The sequence below is a fragment of the Rhipicephalus sanguineus genome, chromosome 1 (genome assembly GCF_013339695.2).
Source record: "Rhipicephalus sanguineus isolate Rsan-2018 chromosome 1, BIME_Rsan_1.4, whole genome shotgun sequence".
NCBI lineage: Eukaryota > Metazoa > Arthropoda > Arachnida > Ixodida > Ixodidae > Rhipicephalus > Rhipicephalus sanguineus.
This window is the reverse complement of record NC_051176.1, coordinates 122,966,135-122,984,602: the sequence shown is the minus strand read 5'-3', so window position 1 is coordinate 122,984,602 and position 18,468 is coordinate 122,966,135. Positions and strand designations below refer to the sequence as shown.

The 18,468-nt window shown below is 43.7% G+C and overlaps 2 protein-coding genes across 5 annotated transcripts in view; one reads left to right on the top strand and one right to left on the bottom strand.

Annotated features, from left to right (window-relative positions):
- LOC119397165 (aromatic-L-amino-acid decarboxylase) overlaps positions 1 to 8,529 on the top strand; it is a 34,808-nt gene extending 26,279 nt beyond the window's left edge. Inside the window, exons 11-13 of the mRNA XM_037664608.2 lie at positions 7,678 to 7,874; positions 7,941 to 8,030; positions 8,457 to 8,529. Of these exons, the coding sequence (XP_037520536.1) occupies positions 7,678 to 7,874; positions 7,941 to 8,030; positions 8,457 to 8,529 (360 nt within the window). The remainder of the gene's footprint in view (positions 1 to 7,677; positions 7,875 to 7,940; positions 8,031 to 8,456) is intronic.
- Positions 8,530 to 8,545: 16 nt separating this feature from the next.
- Positions 8,546 to 18,468, bottom strand: part of LOC119397143 (uncharacterized) — a 51,884-nt gene continuing 41,961 nt past the window's right edge. For 2 of the 4 annotated variants that reach the window (XM_037664584.2, XM_049416239.1), the window contains exons 10-12: positions 16,564 to 16,725; positions 10,316 to 10,554; positions 8,546 to 9,320 (exon numbers count right to left, since the gene is read on the bottom strand). In XM_037664584.2, the coding sequence (XP_037520512.1) occupies positions 9,209 to 9,320; positions 10,316 to 10,554; positions 16,564 to 16,725 (513 nt within the window). In that variant the 3' untranslated portion in view covers positions 8,546 to 9,208. Of the gene's footprint in view, positions 9,321 to 10,315; positions 10,555 to 16,559; positions 16,726 to 18,468 lie in introns of all 4 variants that reach the window. The other 2 variants (XR_007416333.1, XM_037664587.2) reach the window with 2 other exon arrangements.

Genomic DNA, 18,468 nt, shown 5'->3' with positions numbered 1-18,468 from the left:
TTGCTGTCGAAGCGTCAGGACGCAAATATAACGCAAGCACAAGCGTTGGTTTAGAACTTAAGGGCCACACAGCTCACGACGGTGACTTCATAATTTCGAGGGTCAAGGAACCAGCGTCGACGTATGCTGCCATGTTGTTGTTGTTTTTTTTTCGGCGCTACCGTTGCTCGTAATTTAGCGCTTAACGTGTCTCACAATGACGTCACCGAGGGGTTGTGCTTTGCAGCATACCTTGCAGCAGCAGCAGCAGCAGCAGCAGAATTTTCATTTTAGAACACTTTGGAGCATCTGATCTTCAATGTCGAAAAACTTCAAAGCACTTTGTAGGTGTTACTCATTCAGGTACATTGGTTCAACAAAGATAATTATGTTTCAGGGAATGAAAATTTCGAAGGGCATAGCACATACTTCTCAATACGCCCGCGTACTTCCGAATCATTATCGATACTAATCAAATAGCGCGCACTAGCTGTCGCATAAGGCACAAGACCTGTTCACCTGTAACCCAAATAAGTTCTAATGTTGCCGCAGCTTTTATATCCGAGCATAGTAATGTTCTCAGCAAGACTGTCAGCTAGGCGCACCTGACTATATTCAATGCCCTTCACGACGCAATACTGCGTCGGTACTTTGAAAAAAACTATGCTGGAGAAGCGAGCCACATGAGCGCGAGAATCGGGGGAAAGAAAGAAAGAAAGAAAGAAAGAAAGAAAGAAAGAAAGAAAGAAAGAAAGAAAGAAAGAAAGAAGGAAAGAAAGAAAGAAAGAAAGAAAGAAAGAAAAAAGAAATCGGCTTGATGTCAATTCCGTAAGCAGGGAGGAGTTAGTGTCGCACGGAGAAAGGGGGAAAAAATATGAAAGGCGAAGTTCCGCCTGAAAGCCGGAACAATGATAGGGACAGCAGTACATCAAACAATTGCGCAAAGTAAGCTTCGCAGATTTATCGTCCCTGTATATTACCGTAAACATTCGCTTGCTTATTAAAATGAACAAGCATCGTGTCTCAAGCGCACCGGCAAACAAACAGATATCACTCGATAACCGCGAACGCTCGTAACCACAATTGGATAAAAACCAGCGGGAAACACGAATACAGAAAAAGAACACGACGGGACAGGCTGGCACGCAAACTTATACCCGGCGGCAACCACCTTTGCGCGTGCGTGAAGCAGCCATGTGTCATACAAAACAAGATCCTAATGAGTTATCACGGCTCAGGGAGTTCATGAGTTATGATCGCCTCAGGGAACACAGGGCCTCTCTTCCTACGAATGACGGTGCTAATCTACCAAGCTATTGCAGGCAGTGTGGGTGCAATCCTGTGCTTCACAGCACTAGAATCTTAGGTCGGGGAAAGACAAAAGCCCAAAGAGAAATTTTGGAAGCCTTCTACATCAGTGATTCGTCATGTGCACCTGTCTGCTAAGGAGATGACCTTTCTATAGACGCCGTGATAACTCGTTGAGATTTTCTTTTGTATGACGCATGGCTGCTTCACGCACGCGCAAAGGTGGTTCGGCGGGTATGTTTGCGTGCCAGCATGCCCTGTCGTGTTCTTTCTCTGTGTTCGTGTTTCCCGCTGGTTTTTATCCAATTCGACATGTACCAACTAGCCCAGTCCATCGCCTTGATATCGTAACCACAACGCTGGCGTGGTGGATAGCGCCGCCAGACAGCGAGTTTTACTGCCGGGGCCACAAAGCAGCTTGCCTACGCAAGCCCTTGCGTTCCTTTCTATCCTCGTTGAGTACGGCTGGAACTACAAAGGAAAGCAAGAGCGTGCATACGCAAGCCGCTTGGGGTCTCTGGCACTAAAATTCTCTAGTAGAGAGTTTTAGTGCCGGAGACTAAAACTACCCAAAGAGAGTGCTGGAGACAAACTCTCCAATAGAGAGCTTTAGTGCCGGGACCCCAAAGCTACTTGCACGTAAGCCCTTGCGTTCCTTTATATTATCGCTGGGTGCGGCTGGGAGTACAAAGGAACGCAAGCCGCTTAGGGTCTCCGGCACCAAAATTCTCTAGTAGAGAGTTTCAGTGCCGGAGACTAAAACTCCAATAGAGAGTACCGTAGACAAACTCACCAAGAGTTTTAGTGCCAGGGCCCCAAAGCTACTTGCACGTAAGCCCTCGCGTTCCTTTGTATTCTCGTTGGGTGCGGCTGGGAGTACAAAGAAACAGAGCGTGCGTACGCAAGCAGCTTGGGGTCCCCGACACTAAAACTCTTAGCGAGTTTTAGTACTGCGTACGCAGCGTCCGTAACGGAGTTGCACATAACAGCCTACGTAGAGGGCTTCCAAAATGGCCGATTCAATTTTTGTGGCAGCTTACATGCTGCTTGGCGGTTTTCTTCCGGCTTTAAAAAAAGCCCGCGAGATATGCAATAAGACCACCTGTCTGCGCACGTGCGCTACCGCACTGCATGCAGCACTCGCATACTGTTTCGAGCGAAACAACCGGCGCGTGGACCGTGGCGAAATGAGCGGCCGCGGCTCTAGGCATCGACTTCCCAGTGCATCGCGAAGATGTTCGTTTGTAGCTCCGACCAGGAAATGCAAGTCTGGGTCATGGAGCGGGCAGAGGCAGCCGCCTCTGCCCGCTCCATGACAGAGGCAGAGGCAGCCGCCTCTGCCGGGTACCCGCGCACGCTGAACCTTCAGCTCCAAGTATATGGTGACAAATGATGTTTCTCCTTCTCCTCCCAGTGCATTTGCCTTTTTGAAGGCCGCACACGGCAAGGAAGCGCCGTCGTCCCTGATAAGCGATAGGTTAACGGTCCGCGCGACGGCCTGTACCGGAAAGCTTTAAAGAGTCACTGTTTCATACAGAAAATACTAAACTTACCTGACATCCAGTTTGTAAATACTAGTATCGGGTTCATCTGCGCATTTCATATCATATTCTTCCTTTTTTTTTAACAGCGAAGTTGTTCTTGGTCGAGCCTTTCAGTCCGGGATCCGTGGTAACGCGATTGTGGGCATAATAAACGGGTATGCATCACATTACAGCAATCTGTCATGATTTTATGTTGTTCTGCCTGGCCTGAAATTTAAGTAATCGGCGACGCAAATATAGGCGGGAACCAGTAAACGTTTTATAGCCCGATCAAACGTTCTCTTTTTTCAGGAAATTAAGCTTCTTTCATTGAAAATGAATAGCATCGCCAGTGCTCCATATCCAAGCTGCTGTGAGTTGATGAGTGTGTAGAAATGTCCAGTATCTTAGTTCTGCCTAGCCAGGACAGCTAAAATAGATTCTCACTTTAGTCTCCGATTAGCCTGCTTCACTTTGCTTATCATATGGTAGCCTGCAGCGATCGCGGCGGCTTGTAACAGGGCAGTGGACTCGGGTACATTCAGAAGCCCAGCTTTCAAGTTTGCCCGGTTACTTGATCTACCTGACCAGGGAGATGATCCGCGTCCACGGTTTTCTGGACTAAGAAGGCTGCCTACCTGCAAAGGATTGTGTCTGTTCCTAATAATGTTTATTTCTCTCTCTACCTCTCTGTCAGCAACGATGAGTTCACAGAGAGTTGTACACGCGCAAAAGCAGCTCAACATCGTTATACAACGGAAAGTATCTATTATACACATATGAATCCATCTCGCCCGCTGCTATAAGCAGCCGCTGCCAATGTGATTGGCGGGCAGCCTTATTAAATTACTTTCAGAAAGAGACACTGCCTGGCTACTCCGAAAAAAAAAATTAGTTATTGTTCAGTACAGTAATATGCTGCTTATTGTGCACACTTCATTTTAACGCCGCGAGTTCCCGCAGACTTGTGACGCGTAATAAGGAGGCGATTTTATGGCACATTAAAAATTTTTGACGAATAGCGAAGAACCAATGATAAGCAATACGCCGTATTGAAAATAGTTCATTGTTATTATCTTTTTACGCAGTCATGCGTAAGTGGTAATTACGCGGTTGATTACTTACGCGTCATTTGTTGCGTCGTTTTACGAGCAGGTGCTGTGAGCATGACCCAGAAAATTTCGACTAATCATTAACAGCTAACGACCCACACAGAAGGAAACAGTGCGGGGTAGTTTAACGTTATATAATCGCACGTTTTTCAAGGAAAATTTGAGGTTACACAGTTTACGTAGGCTATTTACTCGGAGGAACTGGTGGGGAGGGGTAAAGGGCTACTTCATCGCTTTCCCGTCCACCCCCCACCCAAGGTGGGGAAAGTAGGAGGGAAAGGAAGGACACCTAGCACATAAATTCGTAGTCATTTATAATCTTATAACTATACACAACCAGCTCAATGTGGTTTCCTTAAGTATTAATCGACTGAACTTGGTCTTCTTTGTAGGAAATACTTTATATCAGAGGGCTCTAACAGTAAAAAAAAAAAAAAAAAAAATTGGCACTCGGCTTATCCTGAAGACTTCTGCGAAGTACCTTGCTTTGTCAGCCACATGTTTTATTTAATAAGTGAGAATTTAAGGTACTAGAGTCATAGCAGGTTCTTCATACTCATCGTATCTGCGACGCCAAACTAAGACTGGGAAGTTTGCTGATGCAATGCTCAGGTGATCGGGTCAAATTTGGGTGTACTTTTTAAACTACACGGTAATATTTCCAAAATGTTATTAAACACTGCTGTGTCGTCGCGGTATAGGGCGGCCCAGCCTGCACAATCTGTTTGTGCAGATTCTTCCTTGATTTAAAATAAACAGTTTTGACAAGCAAGTCATCTGATCAGCTCTATGGATACAAAAAATCACCCCAAGTCATATATATATATACATACAGCGTACACAGTGAGCGTCGCAGTGGCATCCCCCAAGTTTTATGCTTCCCAGACAAAGAGAAGGTTGATATTGCGGTTTTCTTGTGCACAGTTCGAAACAAACAGATAAGCACCAAGCACTACGCGCAAAAGTAAGGTGATGCGCGGGCACAAGTGAAATGACTTGCAGCTTTTCACGAGAACATACGGCTGCCGTACCCAGTCTCAAATTTCGTCTCTCCCATGTGAGGGGTGATGATGATGATGACAACTTTATTGTTCCGCTAGAATTACTGTATATGCTACCTTTAGGTAGCAGAGTTGCGCATCTGTCTTCCAACGCCGCTAGCAACCATGCATTGCGGAGAAGCTGCCGCTTGGGACAATTTTTTTATTTCTCGACGCCTCCGCTGCAGCGAACTGAATTAACACCAGTCATCGACAGCCAATGTTTATCGCCGGTCTTCGACACGCCAGGCAGGTTAATCGGCGATACGGTAGGCATGTCGCCTGCAAAAACGAAGTGCGACTTCACCGCATAGTTGTGGTTGCTAGCCGGACCTATGCGCTACTCTGCTACCTAAAGGTAGCATATACAGTGACTCTATGTTCCGCCAGATAAGGTGGCCCCCTACCACCCCTACTCCCCGTCCCCGGCACACAGGTGACGGGGGCCGGCACCTCTGCGATAAGAAGCAGCTGACGAAGAGGTCTTGACTCCTCGTGGCTTCTTCCGCCAGGCGGATGGCTTGTTGCTGTGAAGCGGGGGTCCTCGCTCCGCAGCAGGACTTCCCAGGCCTCTCTACAACTGATATTTGATTTAGCCCCTGGGGAGCTGCCACACTCCCAGATTATTTGGTCGAGGGTCCCTCTCGCCCCACAGTGCTTGCAACGATCATTTTGCCTATCGTCTTTTGATATACCCAGACCGGGTTTACAAAATTGCCTAGAGTTACTGTATATACAGTAACTCTAAAATTGCCAGCTTGCAGGCGCCGCCATGCGACTGCCTCCCTATTGTTCAGGCTTTTATCCGGTGGTGGCACCACTCTGCGAAGTAGCCGATAATTTTCAACGATTTCCGTGTAACTTTGCAGACTTTTGCGATTTCTAATAAATGGATATGCCATAAATTTGCACGCACTACGACTTTGTAATATAAACACCTGCCCTCAAGTTAACAATTAAAAAGTTGATTAACGAGTTCTTGTTAATTAGTCGCAACAGGGTCATTTTAACTGCGGCAAAGTATTTCCGCCTCGACGCGGAGTTCGTGTGCGAAAACGACAGGAGCCTTACTGTCATAGGATTTTTATAAAAAATCTGTATTATCCAAAAAAAAAAAACCTGTATACACGCCGGCAAAAATTTCTATTTTTCCAATAAGGAGTATCTCTCTCTCTCTGCATATATGGGAAGTAATTAATGACGGCATATATTCCTGCGAGGTTAAAATCCTAGATGGCTTTTTTTAAATTCGCATGCAACGATTAAATTTTTGGCGCCGCATGCAATTTTTTTTAACATTTGGCGCCAAATTTAACACTGGTATGCAAGGCCGGCTAAATATACTTTCCTACACATTCGGCACATAGCATTGTATGCAGAGAAAAAGAAATCTCAAAGAAAGGCACCGTAACTGTGTGCAAAAAATTGTACACACATCAAACCTTGATTTTTTTTTGGTCTTGTATGTATAAATTTTTGCTCGGGTTGCATTCTTGCACAGACAATACACTTTAGATTATATTCAGTGACAAAGTAAACATAAAAGGTATACAAGGGTAGACAAAAAAATTTTAGATTCAGAATCTCAACATCGTGCAATCGGAATTACATAAGCCGCATTTTTCACCTTGTTTCGATATTTTTTCATGCGGAAACAAAGGGTACGATGAAATAACTATGGTATGATTGTGGCATGTCATAGTGGACAACTCCAGATTAATTTTGACCACCTCAGGTTTTTCAATGTGCCTCTAAGTCTAAGTGCACGGGAGAGAGAGAAAACTTTATTTTAAAAAATCAGTCAATCACGTCAGGCATTGCCCGTCGCCCCTAGCCGTCGGCCGGAATCCCTTGAGACACGGCAGCAGCAAGGGCTTGACTGATGATGTCCCGCTGGACATTGGAGTCTGGGCTGCGGAGCAAGGCCTCCCAGGATTCTAGAGTGTGGGAACCATCGTTCTGACTCGGACATGTCCACACCATGTGAACCAAATTCACTGCCTCATCACAAAATTTTCACTGGGACCGGAAAACTTCTGGGTGCCACTTGCTGTAAAGTACGGGGTTCGGAAAAACCCCTGTCTGCAACTTTCACCACATAACCTCGTCTTTCTTAATGAGCGATCTGTCTGCACCTGGGTATACTTGCCGATTCAGCCTGTAGTGTGCTACGATTTCATGATAGTGCACGGGAGTTCTGGCATTTCACCCGTATCGCAATGCAGCCGCCGTGACTCAGAATCGAACCAACGTTCTTGAGCTTAGCAGCAAAGCAACTTGGCCATGGCGGGTCGTGGAAATGAAAATTTCAAATCGGGCCTCTAGCATTTTGCCTCCATTGAGATGTGACCGCCGCGGCCGGAATCGAACCAACGACCTCACAAACGCATAGACAGCAGAGGATGACTGAAGTAGATCACCGCTGTATATACCTTGTGTAAATTTTGAAATATAGACAAGGTATATACATTGATGAAACAGTATTAAAGTTCACACGCTCTCACATTTTCAAATATTTCAAGCAGTCTATTTTACTCTGCTGTAGCACTCACAGAAATGATAGAACTACATTTTTTTTTGTATAAGAACATTTCGAACTTTATTTTTCCTTACAAACACTCAGAACAAATGCAATGAATATAAGCGAACTTGAATGACATAAATGTGCCTAATAACTATGCCACTTTGCCACATGATATAATCCTTGCTTCACAGGGTTCCAATGCCGACAATGAAGATTTGCTGCAGATACTTCACAAGCGCAGGACTATTTACCTGACTCCAACAAAGCTTAGAGGAGTGTTTGTTCTCAGATTTGCTATCTGCAGTCGACTGACTGAAAATGAGGATGTTCACTATGCGTGGCATGAGATATGTGCTGCCCTAGAGACCCTTAAAGAACAACGAGGAGGGTAAGTGTTGGCAGTTTGTAACCTCTCGGAGGCAGCACACAACAACACATGCTCTTCCTTTGGCAGAATGTTAAAACATGAAGATGTAGTGTTCAGCACACCTCAGGGATATGTCAAAAGGATGCCTCTTCAGGGAGAAGCTAACCAAAATAGGGGGTAAGTAGCAGGTTTCACTCTCTTCAGGGAGAAGCTAACCAAAATAGGGGGTAAGTAGCAGGTTTCACTGTTATTTCTATCTCTTCAACAAGGCAATATTTCACATCTGCACAGATAAGACCAGCAGTATGGAATGCGACTTGGTACTTCACGTATAACAAAGTGACATGCATGAAAAGGATGTCAAGGTGGGGGGGGGGGAGGGGGGGGGGTGGCTCCGAAAACCACAAAATTGCATCAAGGCACCATGAGGTGTATCACAGATAATTGTGGCATATGATTATTGCAAAGGCCACTTCATACACAAGCAGATGACCAAGGAAATGTGGCAAACATGCTCAATCCTCAATCACTACCCGTAAATCATGCTATTTGGTTGTGCGTAGTTCGTATGTCTTATTCACTGACATGTGTATTTGTTTACAGAGGCAACAGAGCATGTGCCAACAGACTCCTTGAAAAATACAACCAAATTAAAGAGTGGCTATTCCGCAACTAGCATGCCACCAGTGGCTGCTACTGCAGGAGCTGGATGGTTTTCAACACTGTAGGGCACATCATCATGAAACTTCATTCACTCAAATGAAGCCTACTGAGGATACCAAAACATTGCTTTTCTGCAATAAACTTATTTTCACGCTTGTACACAAACAAAAAAATAAAGGTGAATGAAGGGAGGTCAAGCCAACCTGCTAATCCTATGAAAAATAAAAAGTTCTTTTCTATTCATAAATGGTTAGAACATGCAAGATGGTTAGCCTGGGCTGCATTTCATAATTTAAATGAATACGCACATTCAAAATAACACCCTGAACAGAGTTCGCTTGCAGTGTTGACAAGGCTATCACATTCACATATCACATAATTTCAAGGAGGGTCATGCTAACACATACAATAAGACTTGACATAATAAAAGTGAACTTCAAAGTAACGATATGAACACAGTTTTCTTCTATAGGCAGCCAGAAGAAGCTTTGTTATGCTGCATATGGTAATTTTATACAAATAAAACAGAGGACAAAAAGGGAAAGAGGCAATGGGCCTTGAACACAGTACTGAGCAAAACCATTCAAGATAAACTTGGGCAGATAATCTCGATTATGACACACTTCTGTCACACTTTCAACACAAAGCGGGGGGGGGGGGGGGCACTATAACAATGACTAGTGCACAAACTTTCATTCTGCAGACTTCAGCACTGCCACGTCCTGCTCAACAAGCACAACATTGATATTCACTGCTGTTGGACCATTCCTGTTCCACAGAACAACTTCCGTGATGTCTTCAAAGCTGAAAAAATGTTTTTAAGTAAATCAGGCAATGAAGCTATTCCGTACATAAAAAGAATCAAATGGCAGATGTTTACCGATAGTCCATGCACTAATGGCTCTTACTGCCTGACCACAACAATTTTACTACAGCGACATTCGTTAGTCCTTCCTCGTGATGTTAAACATTCGGCAGTGCTCCCAATTAATTTTTGTGTATTGTCTTAATTAACATCTGGGGTTAAACGTCCCAAAACCATGATATGATTATAAGAGACACTGTAGTGGAGGGCTCTGGAAATTTTGACCACCTGGGGTTCTTAACGTGCACCTAAATCTGAGTACACGGGCCTCAGACATTTTCGCCTCCAGTGAAAATGGAGCCGCTGCGGCCGGATTGTGTATTGTCTTTCAGCAACCGTAACAAGAGAACTGAAAACATTAAGTCAACATTAGCTGCATCCCTATTACTAGGAAGTCTATTCACTTAATGAAAGGGCAGAATACTTTTTCACCATGAAGCACTTCTTAGGCGTAACTGCACACACCTACAGTGTCAGTGGACAATACTGTATCACTGCAAGAAGCAATCTTTTTTACATCTTAGACAAGTAATGGAGCCACCACGCTTTCAAAAAAAGAAAAAAAAATCCTCTGAATGGCATCTGCTTTGAACTTAGATTTCTCATGTTGCAGCAACCCACTATTTCAGCTCGCTGTCATCACGGGAGTTTAAATAACATCTTTGACATCCAAAATATTTTTCACACATGCGAATTCATTTCTAGCCAAAAGTAAACCTGAGTCTCACACCACAGAAAGGCTTGCTTGCAGATGTCTCATTGGTAAGCACCTTTGAAACCAGACTCGCATGCAAGCCCACAACAAATAATGGGCATTGGGCAATCCATATTAAGACTGCAAGCATTATGAGCATGAAACAAGATGCAAAACAAAATAAGTGGAACATGGTTTCATAACAATAAGTAGTCAGCAAGAGATGTGGACATGTCTTACCCAGCCCGCCGGTGACCCTTCTTCTCAGCAATGAGGGAAATGTTGAAGCCAGTTTCCTTGACAAAAACTCCAATGGCAGATTCGTCCCACTTGTTGCCCTGCTTTGGACCCACATATGCCAGAGACATGCGGTGGGCACAGGCTGGAAGGCTTGCGAGCTCAGGAGGCAATGGCCGCAGAAAGGAGCAAAGCACAGTGCTTCGGTTGCCATAGTCTACATACAGGACCCTGAAACGCTGCTGCATAAAGCAAAACATGTGAATGTAAGTCATGTACATTATGTTTTTGAACGACACAAAAAATGACTAATGCTGACCTGTCAGCTCATGTTGCACAGGAAAATGCATATTTACATGTGGCTGAAATGGAACTTCTTGCAGTCCATAATGCTAGCAACATTTATGCCACTCACTATGCGCTTTCCATGTATGATCCAAAAACAGTGAACTCATATTTTTGAGAAACCTTGGGACTTTTAAGCATGGCTAAAAGATCAGTTTCACCGCAAGGGCGAAGCAATGAGTGCGACAGCAACAAATTATGTTATACAAAGGAAGGCTAGCAGCTAACTCTTTTGGATCCGATCTCACATACCTCTACAATTTATGCGTGGCTTTAACCGACTTAATGTATAGCGAAGCTGAGGGGAAGCCTCAGCGATGCAATGCAAAGTGATGCAAAGCTAGGCGAACATGGGCATGGTTTAGCACTGAAGGAACCTCCTCTCCGTTAGACCACCTGCATGTCTCCAACCTCCAACTCACCTCCCTCTTCCACTCGCCTCTGCTATACTATGCTATATTCTCCCTTTTCCTTCCTTCCTCCTCTTCACCCTCCCTCCCTTTTCCACCCCTTGCTATACTATACCATACATGTATATGCTATGTATGGTATGTTGCATGTTTCTATGTTCTTACGTGCTGTCTCCTTTGCACAGTTTAAAATTGTCTCCTGAATCTGTGAACCAACTAGCCCAACACTGCTACGCTTCGTAGGTGTGTGTGCTTCTATGTTCTTACGTGCAGTCTTCTTTGCGCAGTTTACTCTTGCCTGCTGCACGATGCTTCACCTGTTTGAGCTTGACTTACACACTTCCGCTGTAAAACACCGGTGTAGAGGAATACAGCCACTCCAGGGAGAAAAGCGGTTTTCATGTAGTCTGTTGTCTCAACGTGAAGCGATGAGAGCACGGCATGAGAAGGGCATACAAGCCATTTGGTAACGTCTGCCAAGATAGCACGCACACTAGCACTCAGGACCGTGGGCGATGCATTTCTCAATTTTCTGAGAAATTCCCCTCAAAAGTTTTGGAACTACCTAAACCCCAAAAAAATGATGCTACCAGCCCACTAACGCTTGAAGAAAGTAAACAGAGCCAACTCATTAAACTCCTACTTCCAATCGGTCTTCACTACCGATAACAAAAGCACACCAGACGTCTTGACAACCTGCAGTAGTATAATTGAGCCAATTACAGTAGATGAGGCAGGAGTACTTACCTTACTACTTAACCTAGATTAAAAAAAAAGGAACTGGACCGGACAAAATCCCAAATAAATTTCTAACACGATATGCAGAATGGGTAGCCAAGTACGTGTGTCTTATCTTCAATAAACCTTTATTAACTTGTTCCCTCCCTATGTACTGGACAAATGCTAAGGTTATACCTGTATACAAATCGGGTAACAAAGTCAATGCCTGTAACTACCGACCCATCTAACCAGCATTGTATGTAAAATTCTTGAACATATCATACTCAAAAACACAACTCTATAACTCAAACAAAACCATGTAGTATTATCACCTTGTCAACCCGGATTCCACCGAGGACTTTCTACAGTTACACAATTAATAGAACTCATACATGACCTCTCCTCAAGCATCGACCACCAAAAGCAAAGAGACTTAATCCTACTTGACTTCTCCAAGGCATTCGACATTGATTAGAAAGCTTCAATTTACTATAGGTGAGAGAGTTCGTCGAAGTGAATCACGAGTTTTCGGAAATTACAAAGGTAACCTCCGCTGTTCCACAAGGTAGTGTGCTGGCACCTATCTTATTTCTAATATTCATCAACCATCTTCCTGGTGTTGCCAGTACTAACATAAGACTATCCGCTGACAATTGCATAATCTATCAAGAAATTAGTTCACTCGTGGATCATGAAATATTGAATCATGCACTAAAACCAATAAGAGACTGGTGTTATAACTGGCAAACAAGACTTAATGTTAGAAAATCAGCCGTCATGCGTATTACTAGAAAATAAAACACCTCTGTATACTCATACACAGCTGACAACACTCCATTAACTACTGTTAATGAGTATAAATACCTCGACCTGGTAATATCAGATAACCTCAGGTGGAACTCTCATGTTAATGTCATAACATCAAAAGCTTTAAAAAGACTTTTCTTCCTTCGAAGGCGCCTCTGCCATGCTAATCCTGAAATTAAACTACTCGCCTATACTTCATTTGTTAGACCTATCCTAGAATATGTTAATGTCTCCTGGCTTCCATACACTAATAAACTAATAAAAATGTTAGAGTACAGAGAAAGGCAATCAGATTTATTTACAATGAGTATAACCTAACTGCCTCACCATCTAAACTAATCAACAGCGCTGAACTACTCACACTACAAAATTGTGCCAAACTAGTTTGTCTGAAAGTAATTTACCAGCCAAATGCATACAATGTCCATAGATAGCACCCGCTACCTGTCCAAATCTGAAACAAGACAGACCCGTCATAAACATCCCCAAACACTACAAAACTACCGTTTTAGTACCAAATGTTTCAGATGTTCATTCCACTCTCAACCTCAGAATGCAACAACCTACCCTCTCATATTATCCTTAGTCCTACGTTAGAAACATTTCTGCAATCTTACGAGTTTCACTTACTCGCCTCGCAAATATGATTCCCTGGCCTTATTTCAGTGTGTTACAAATACTACTAATCCTTACTATTTTGATGTTCATAGCTTCTTTTAAACAACTGTTTTCCTTTGTAAACTTTCTATAGACCATGTATTTAAAAAAAAAATCTGTAACCGATTGCATATTATCGCGCCCCTTGCGTTTTGCATGTCTTGGTTTCCAATGATGTACTCTCGACTGTGTAGTGTTGCATATTTTTCATCAAAAATGTACATTGTATTACTTCCCACAATTTCACAACATTAGTGCGCCTGTATAATTTCGCTCTCTGATTGTATTTATGTATTGTATATTCTTGCCCTACCTGCAATAACCCCTTCTTGGAATTGGCAGTATGTTTAAATAAACAAACAAACAAATAAATAAAAACTCGTTATGCAATTCACACAGTGACACCCGATGGCAATGTACGCTCGCACCAAGTTTTACTGTGATACAGTAGAAGCTCGTTAATTCGACTCTCGTTAATTTGGAAAATCGGTTATTTCGGACACGTCATCTGGTCCCTGTAAATATATGCATCACTCTATCAGATTGGGTGCTCGTTATTTCAGACAGATTTGACCGCAAATCGGATAATTCGGCGACTTTCGGGCCGCTGGCGAGGCTCGAAAACGAAAAAAGAACAATTCGGAACAAAAGTGAAGCTCAAACGCAGCATCGCCATGGACATCAATTGTCGACTTGGCTTGACTTGAGACTGGTTGAACGCCTTTTCTTCGCATGTGGGTTTGACAGTGCCATTTTGTTGCTTTGTTCCCGTTGGTGTGCTGCATCGTTGAACGCCGTTTTATCAAGGAACGATTCAGTACGGCTCCTTTAGCTTGATTGTTGCTGGTGCTTTTGATCTGACTTCTCGTGTGAACGCACTCTCCACCGATGGCAACGCCAGTGAAGCGGCCCAAGTACGAGGCCAAGGACTTCACCACCAAAGTAGAAATTTTGCGTGCCCTGAAAAATGGGCTCTGCCCAAGTTGCTCCTGTGCCATGACATCGGCAAACAATACGACCGGAGTCTCCTGAGCACAGTTAGCATTCTTGCGTTGTGTGGCAGAACACGCCTGCGCACGCCATTGCCAACTGTTTCAGGCACAGTGGCTTTGTTGTACCCGACTCCAGTGATGTCAAAGTGTCGCCGGACGACGGTGCCGACGATGGGCAGGATTTCGGAAGTGTTATGCCTGATGCAGTGACACTTGACGATTATATCAGCATTGATGATGGCGTTGCCACTGCCGGCTGTCTGACTGATGAGCAAATCGTCAAGGAAGCGATACATGGCAACGAATCCAAGAACGAAGAGCCTGAAGAGGAGCAGCCACACCATGAGCCACGCAGGCCCCCTCGTACTGTGAAGGAAGTCGCGGAGGCCCTCTTCGTCCTTGAGGAATTTTGTTTTGGCACTGCAGATAGCATGCGAGCTGCTGAGCACCTTGAAGGGCTCAGAAAAATTGTGTCCGCGTGAATTTCTGCTCGAAAACAGACAAGCATCCGCGATTACTTTGTAAAGTAAAGGTATGTTGAAAGAACTCTAGCATTTATTGTGTCTATTTCGACCATTCGATAATTCGGACATTCGGTTAATTCGGACATTTTTTCCGGTCCCTAGAAATCTGAATTAACGAGCTTTTACTGTATTACATCTCATACTGTGATGCCTGTACACAGGACGCATGTTTGTGAAGCATGAAAGTTACTTTCGGTGCAGTTCCAAGCATTGGCGTGGCTCTGTGGCAGAACACCTGCTTGCCACAACGAAGGCCTGGGTTTGATTCCACCCTGGGTACATAATTTTTTTATTATTTGCATCAATGAGGATTTTTCGGTCACGGACAATGATGATTTTTCGCTCACAACCAACAATGCCAACACCGGAATTTCTGCAACACGGGTTCTTTAATGCTATCGTGTTAATATACAAGTGATGTGCAGCCAACCAGCTGTGGCGGCTCCAGAAATCACGCCTGAGAATCTAAGTGATTGTGTCCACTTGAAGCCACCCCTTTTACGCTATCAGGTGGCGCCAAATACCATTCCTTTCTTACATTCCTATGAAGCCAAACTTTTCTTGTACCACCTTAAAACATGTCTTGCCACCTTAAAACAAACAAAAACATTTGCAACTGCTGTACTTCCTAAACTTTAGTTCTTTCACCCCAACACCTCTGAAATGGTTGTGTTAGTACGTCATTGCTCTCACAGAAGAGTAAAAAATAGAAATCTCTTACCTATTTAGTAAGCTGTAATATGTGTACAAGCATGCTAACTCTTTCTAGTAACTTTCTATCATACAATAAAATTTGAACTTGATATGTTTTCTGAAAAAAGTGAGATCCGATGAACTGTCCCATAATATGAAGCTGATGCTGTGGAAGAACCACCGCCACTAAGCTCAACGCAATTGTTGGAAAATGCACAACTGTCAGTTGTAAACAATTTTAATTAATATTTCACACCAATAAGAACTTTTTCTAGCTCTAAAAAGCACAAAACACACATTTGTGTGCAGCTTAACAGTAAAGTATGATCTTTCAATCAAAGGGTACGGTATGAACTGATGTGCTGTGCTACTTGTGCCTCCCATCCACTGCCAAAAATTGTTTGTGTGGGGGACTGCGGCCAGTTCATATTTCCAGATTTCTCTAAAGCATTTGATAAAGTCTCTCATAATCTACTCAATCTATGAATTCATAATCATTCTGTGAATTAATGCGAATTTTTAAAAAATTTCCACTAATACTGTGTAATTTCTAGCGACCTGTTCCTGAGTTATTTGCGATTTTGTGTATTTTTCCCCACTCCGCTCTGTAATGCCATTGGCCTAGAGGATATTCTAAATGAATAAATAAATCTATTGTCCTTCGCTGTGCATACACTTCACAGCTTTCATCCCTTGATAAACATCATTCATTGCCTTGTTATTACGACATAGGTAGCTAACGGCTACTTGTGTCACAAGACAACACAAGTTGACAAAGATAGCTAACAGCTACCTGGGCCATCTACTATCCTGGCTTTTCAACTCAAACAAGTTTAGAGTCATTTAGATTCTCACATTGCATTGGAAGAGCATGTTCAAGTGTTGAGTGGCCAAATACTCGAATCCATGGCTTTACAAGGAGATGGCACAGAAACTTAACATAGGTGTTGCCACCAACCTGCTTTTGCAGCCAGACTAGTTTACCAAGCCTTAGAGCAGGACTGACTTATCTGACTGGGGAAGTATAATATACTTATAGTGCTTAGCTTAACACTTCTCTTTAGTATTCGTATCATATTATGTAAGGCAGACCCCATACTCACGCAAGTGGGTCCCGGAAGCACGTCGAGTACCTGAGCTCGGTACCAGTTTTTGTCACCCTGAAAGCGACAGATCCAGAAGGAGCCCTTGGTCACCATTTCTTCCACCGGTGCCTCACTCTGGGAGCCAAACTTGTTCAGATTTTGCTGCAGATCTTCTAGTACCTGCATATCAAGGGTGAAAACAAGTTCTTTAACACATCACTGACTTTTCATGTGTACTTGGTTCAAATATAATTAAAAAAAAAATTGTAATAATAATATCTGGGGTTTAACGTCCCAAAACCACGCTATGATTATGAGAGACGCCGTAGTGGAGGGCTCCGGAAATTTTGACCACCTGGGGTTCTTTAACGTGCACCTAAATCTAAGTACACGGGCCTCAAACATTTTCGCCTCCATCGAAAATGCAGCCGCCGCGGCCGGGATTCGATCCCGCGACCTTCGGGTCAGCAGTCGAGCGCCATAACCACTAGACCACCGTGGCGGGGCTCACTGAATGCCACCTAACTCTTTGTTAGATGAGACCTTCATGACATATGAAGATTTAGATGCTTTGGTCAGTGGCGGCGTTTCTCTGCCACCTAAGCTGATCATTCAAGGACACAAGCGTTGCCGAAATCAGCCAGAATCTACTCTTCTTCCATGGGTAAGAAACACATTTCAATGCCATATGCTAATTGCAAACTAGTTCTTGACTACCTTGTTCCTATGGCACTTAGCGGCTGCCACATCTACAGTAACCTAGGTATGTTCAGAAATCAAACAAGTCCTATAATTTCTGTTGATTTTCTCAGCCCCCCCCCCCCATTTTTCTGCAGTCCTTTTATTTGCTATCAAGCACAACTCATTTCTAATAATGATTTTTTAGGAAACTTTGCATGCCTATTTCTCACATAGTATGCTGTGCCACGTCAACCATGGCAAATAAAATTGTGGGCAGCTTGCACTAAGTGGCACAAGGCTGAATCACAGAGGAGCTAGTGGTTTCCTAGCTAGTCCCGGCTCTCACTGGTCACTCCTAGCTACTAGTGGCGCTTGGTAAATGGCCTTGGAATAGATCGAAGGTTGGTGTGGGGAACCGACCAGAATGGAAAAGCCAGTTTGACTTGATGAGAGTTTGGTAAGGCTAAAACTTGGTATACCTTGTGATTGAGTATGCTTAATCGTGCCCAGTCATGCGTAAGTCGGCTATACTGGACTAGAAATTGGTACTGATTTTTATCAATTGGTATTGGTTGACTCGGCTAATTGTAATCGGGCCTGGCTGTGCTTAACTCACATATATAGAACGAGTCGGTATCAATTGGTTATCTATCAGTATTGACTGGCCATCAATTTTGTATTGATTGATTGGAAGAGCTTAATCAGACTGGACTAGGATTATTCTAGTATGTGTAGACTTATTTAAGGACGGACTTAATCAGCTTAATTAGTCATAAGCTTAATTGCACTTAATTAGATTAGACTTGGACACTAGTAATTAGTATCATCTCAAACTTGGCATACTCACCTTGGCTTAACTAGGCTCATCTAAGTTTTAACTAAACGTGGCAAAGGCAAGCTAGGCAGAGTTTGTTAGGCTCGTCTTAATTATACTTAAAGGGACACTAAAGGCAAATATTAAGTCGATGTTGATTGTTGAAATAGCATTCCAGAAACCTCGCAGTGCTTGTTTCATGCCAAGGAAATGCTTATTTGGAAAGAAAATCACGTTTTAGCGGTCGTTACGGCGTTAGCGCACTTCAAATCACCCGCCTGGACGGGCCTTATAGGCACCGGGCGCGGGCCAAGTTTGGATTGGTGGCGCCTCTTTCGGTGGAGGCGCGGAACTAACGGCATGTGAGTGCCAGAAAGGAGCAGGCGCTTGCTGCGGGGACGTGGCGCTGGATGTTGGCTGCGCTTCAT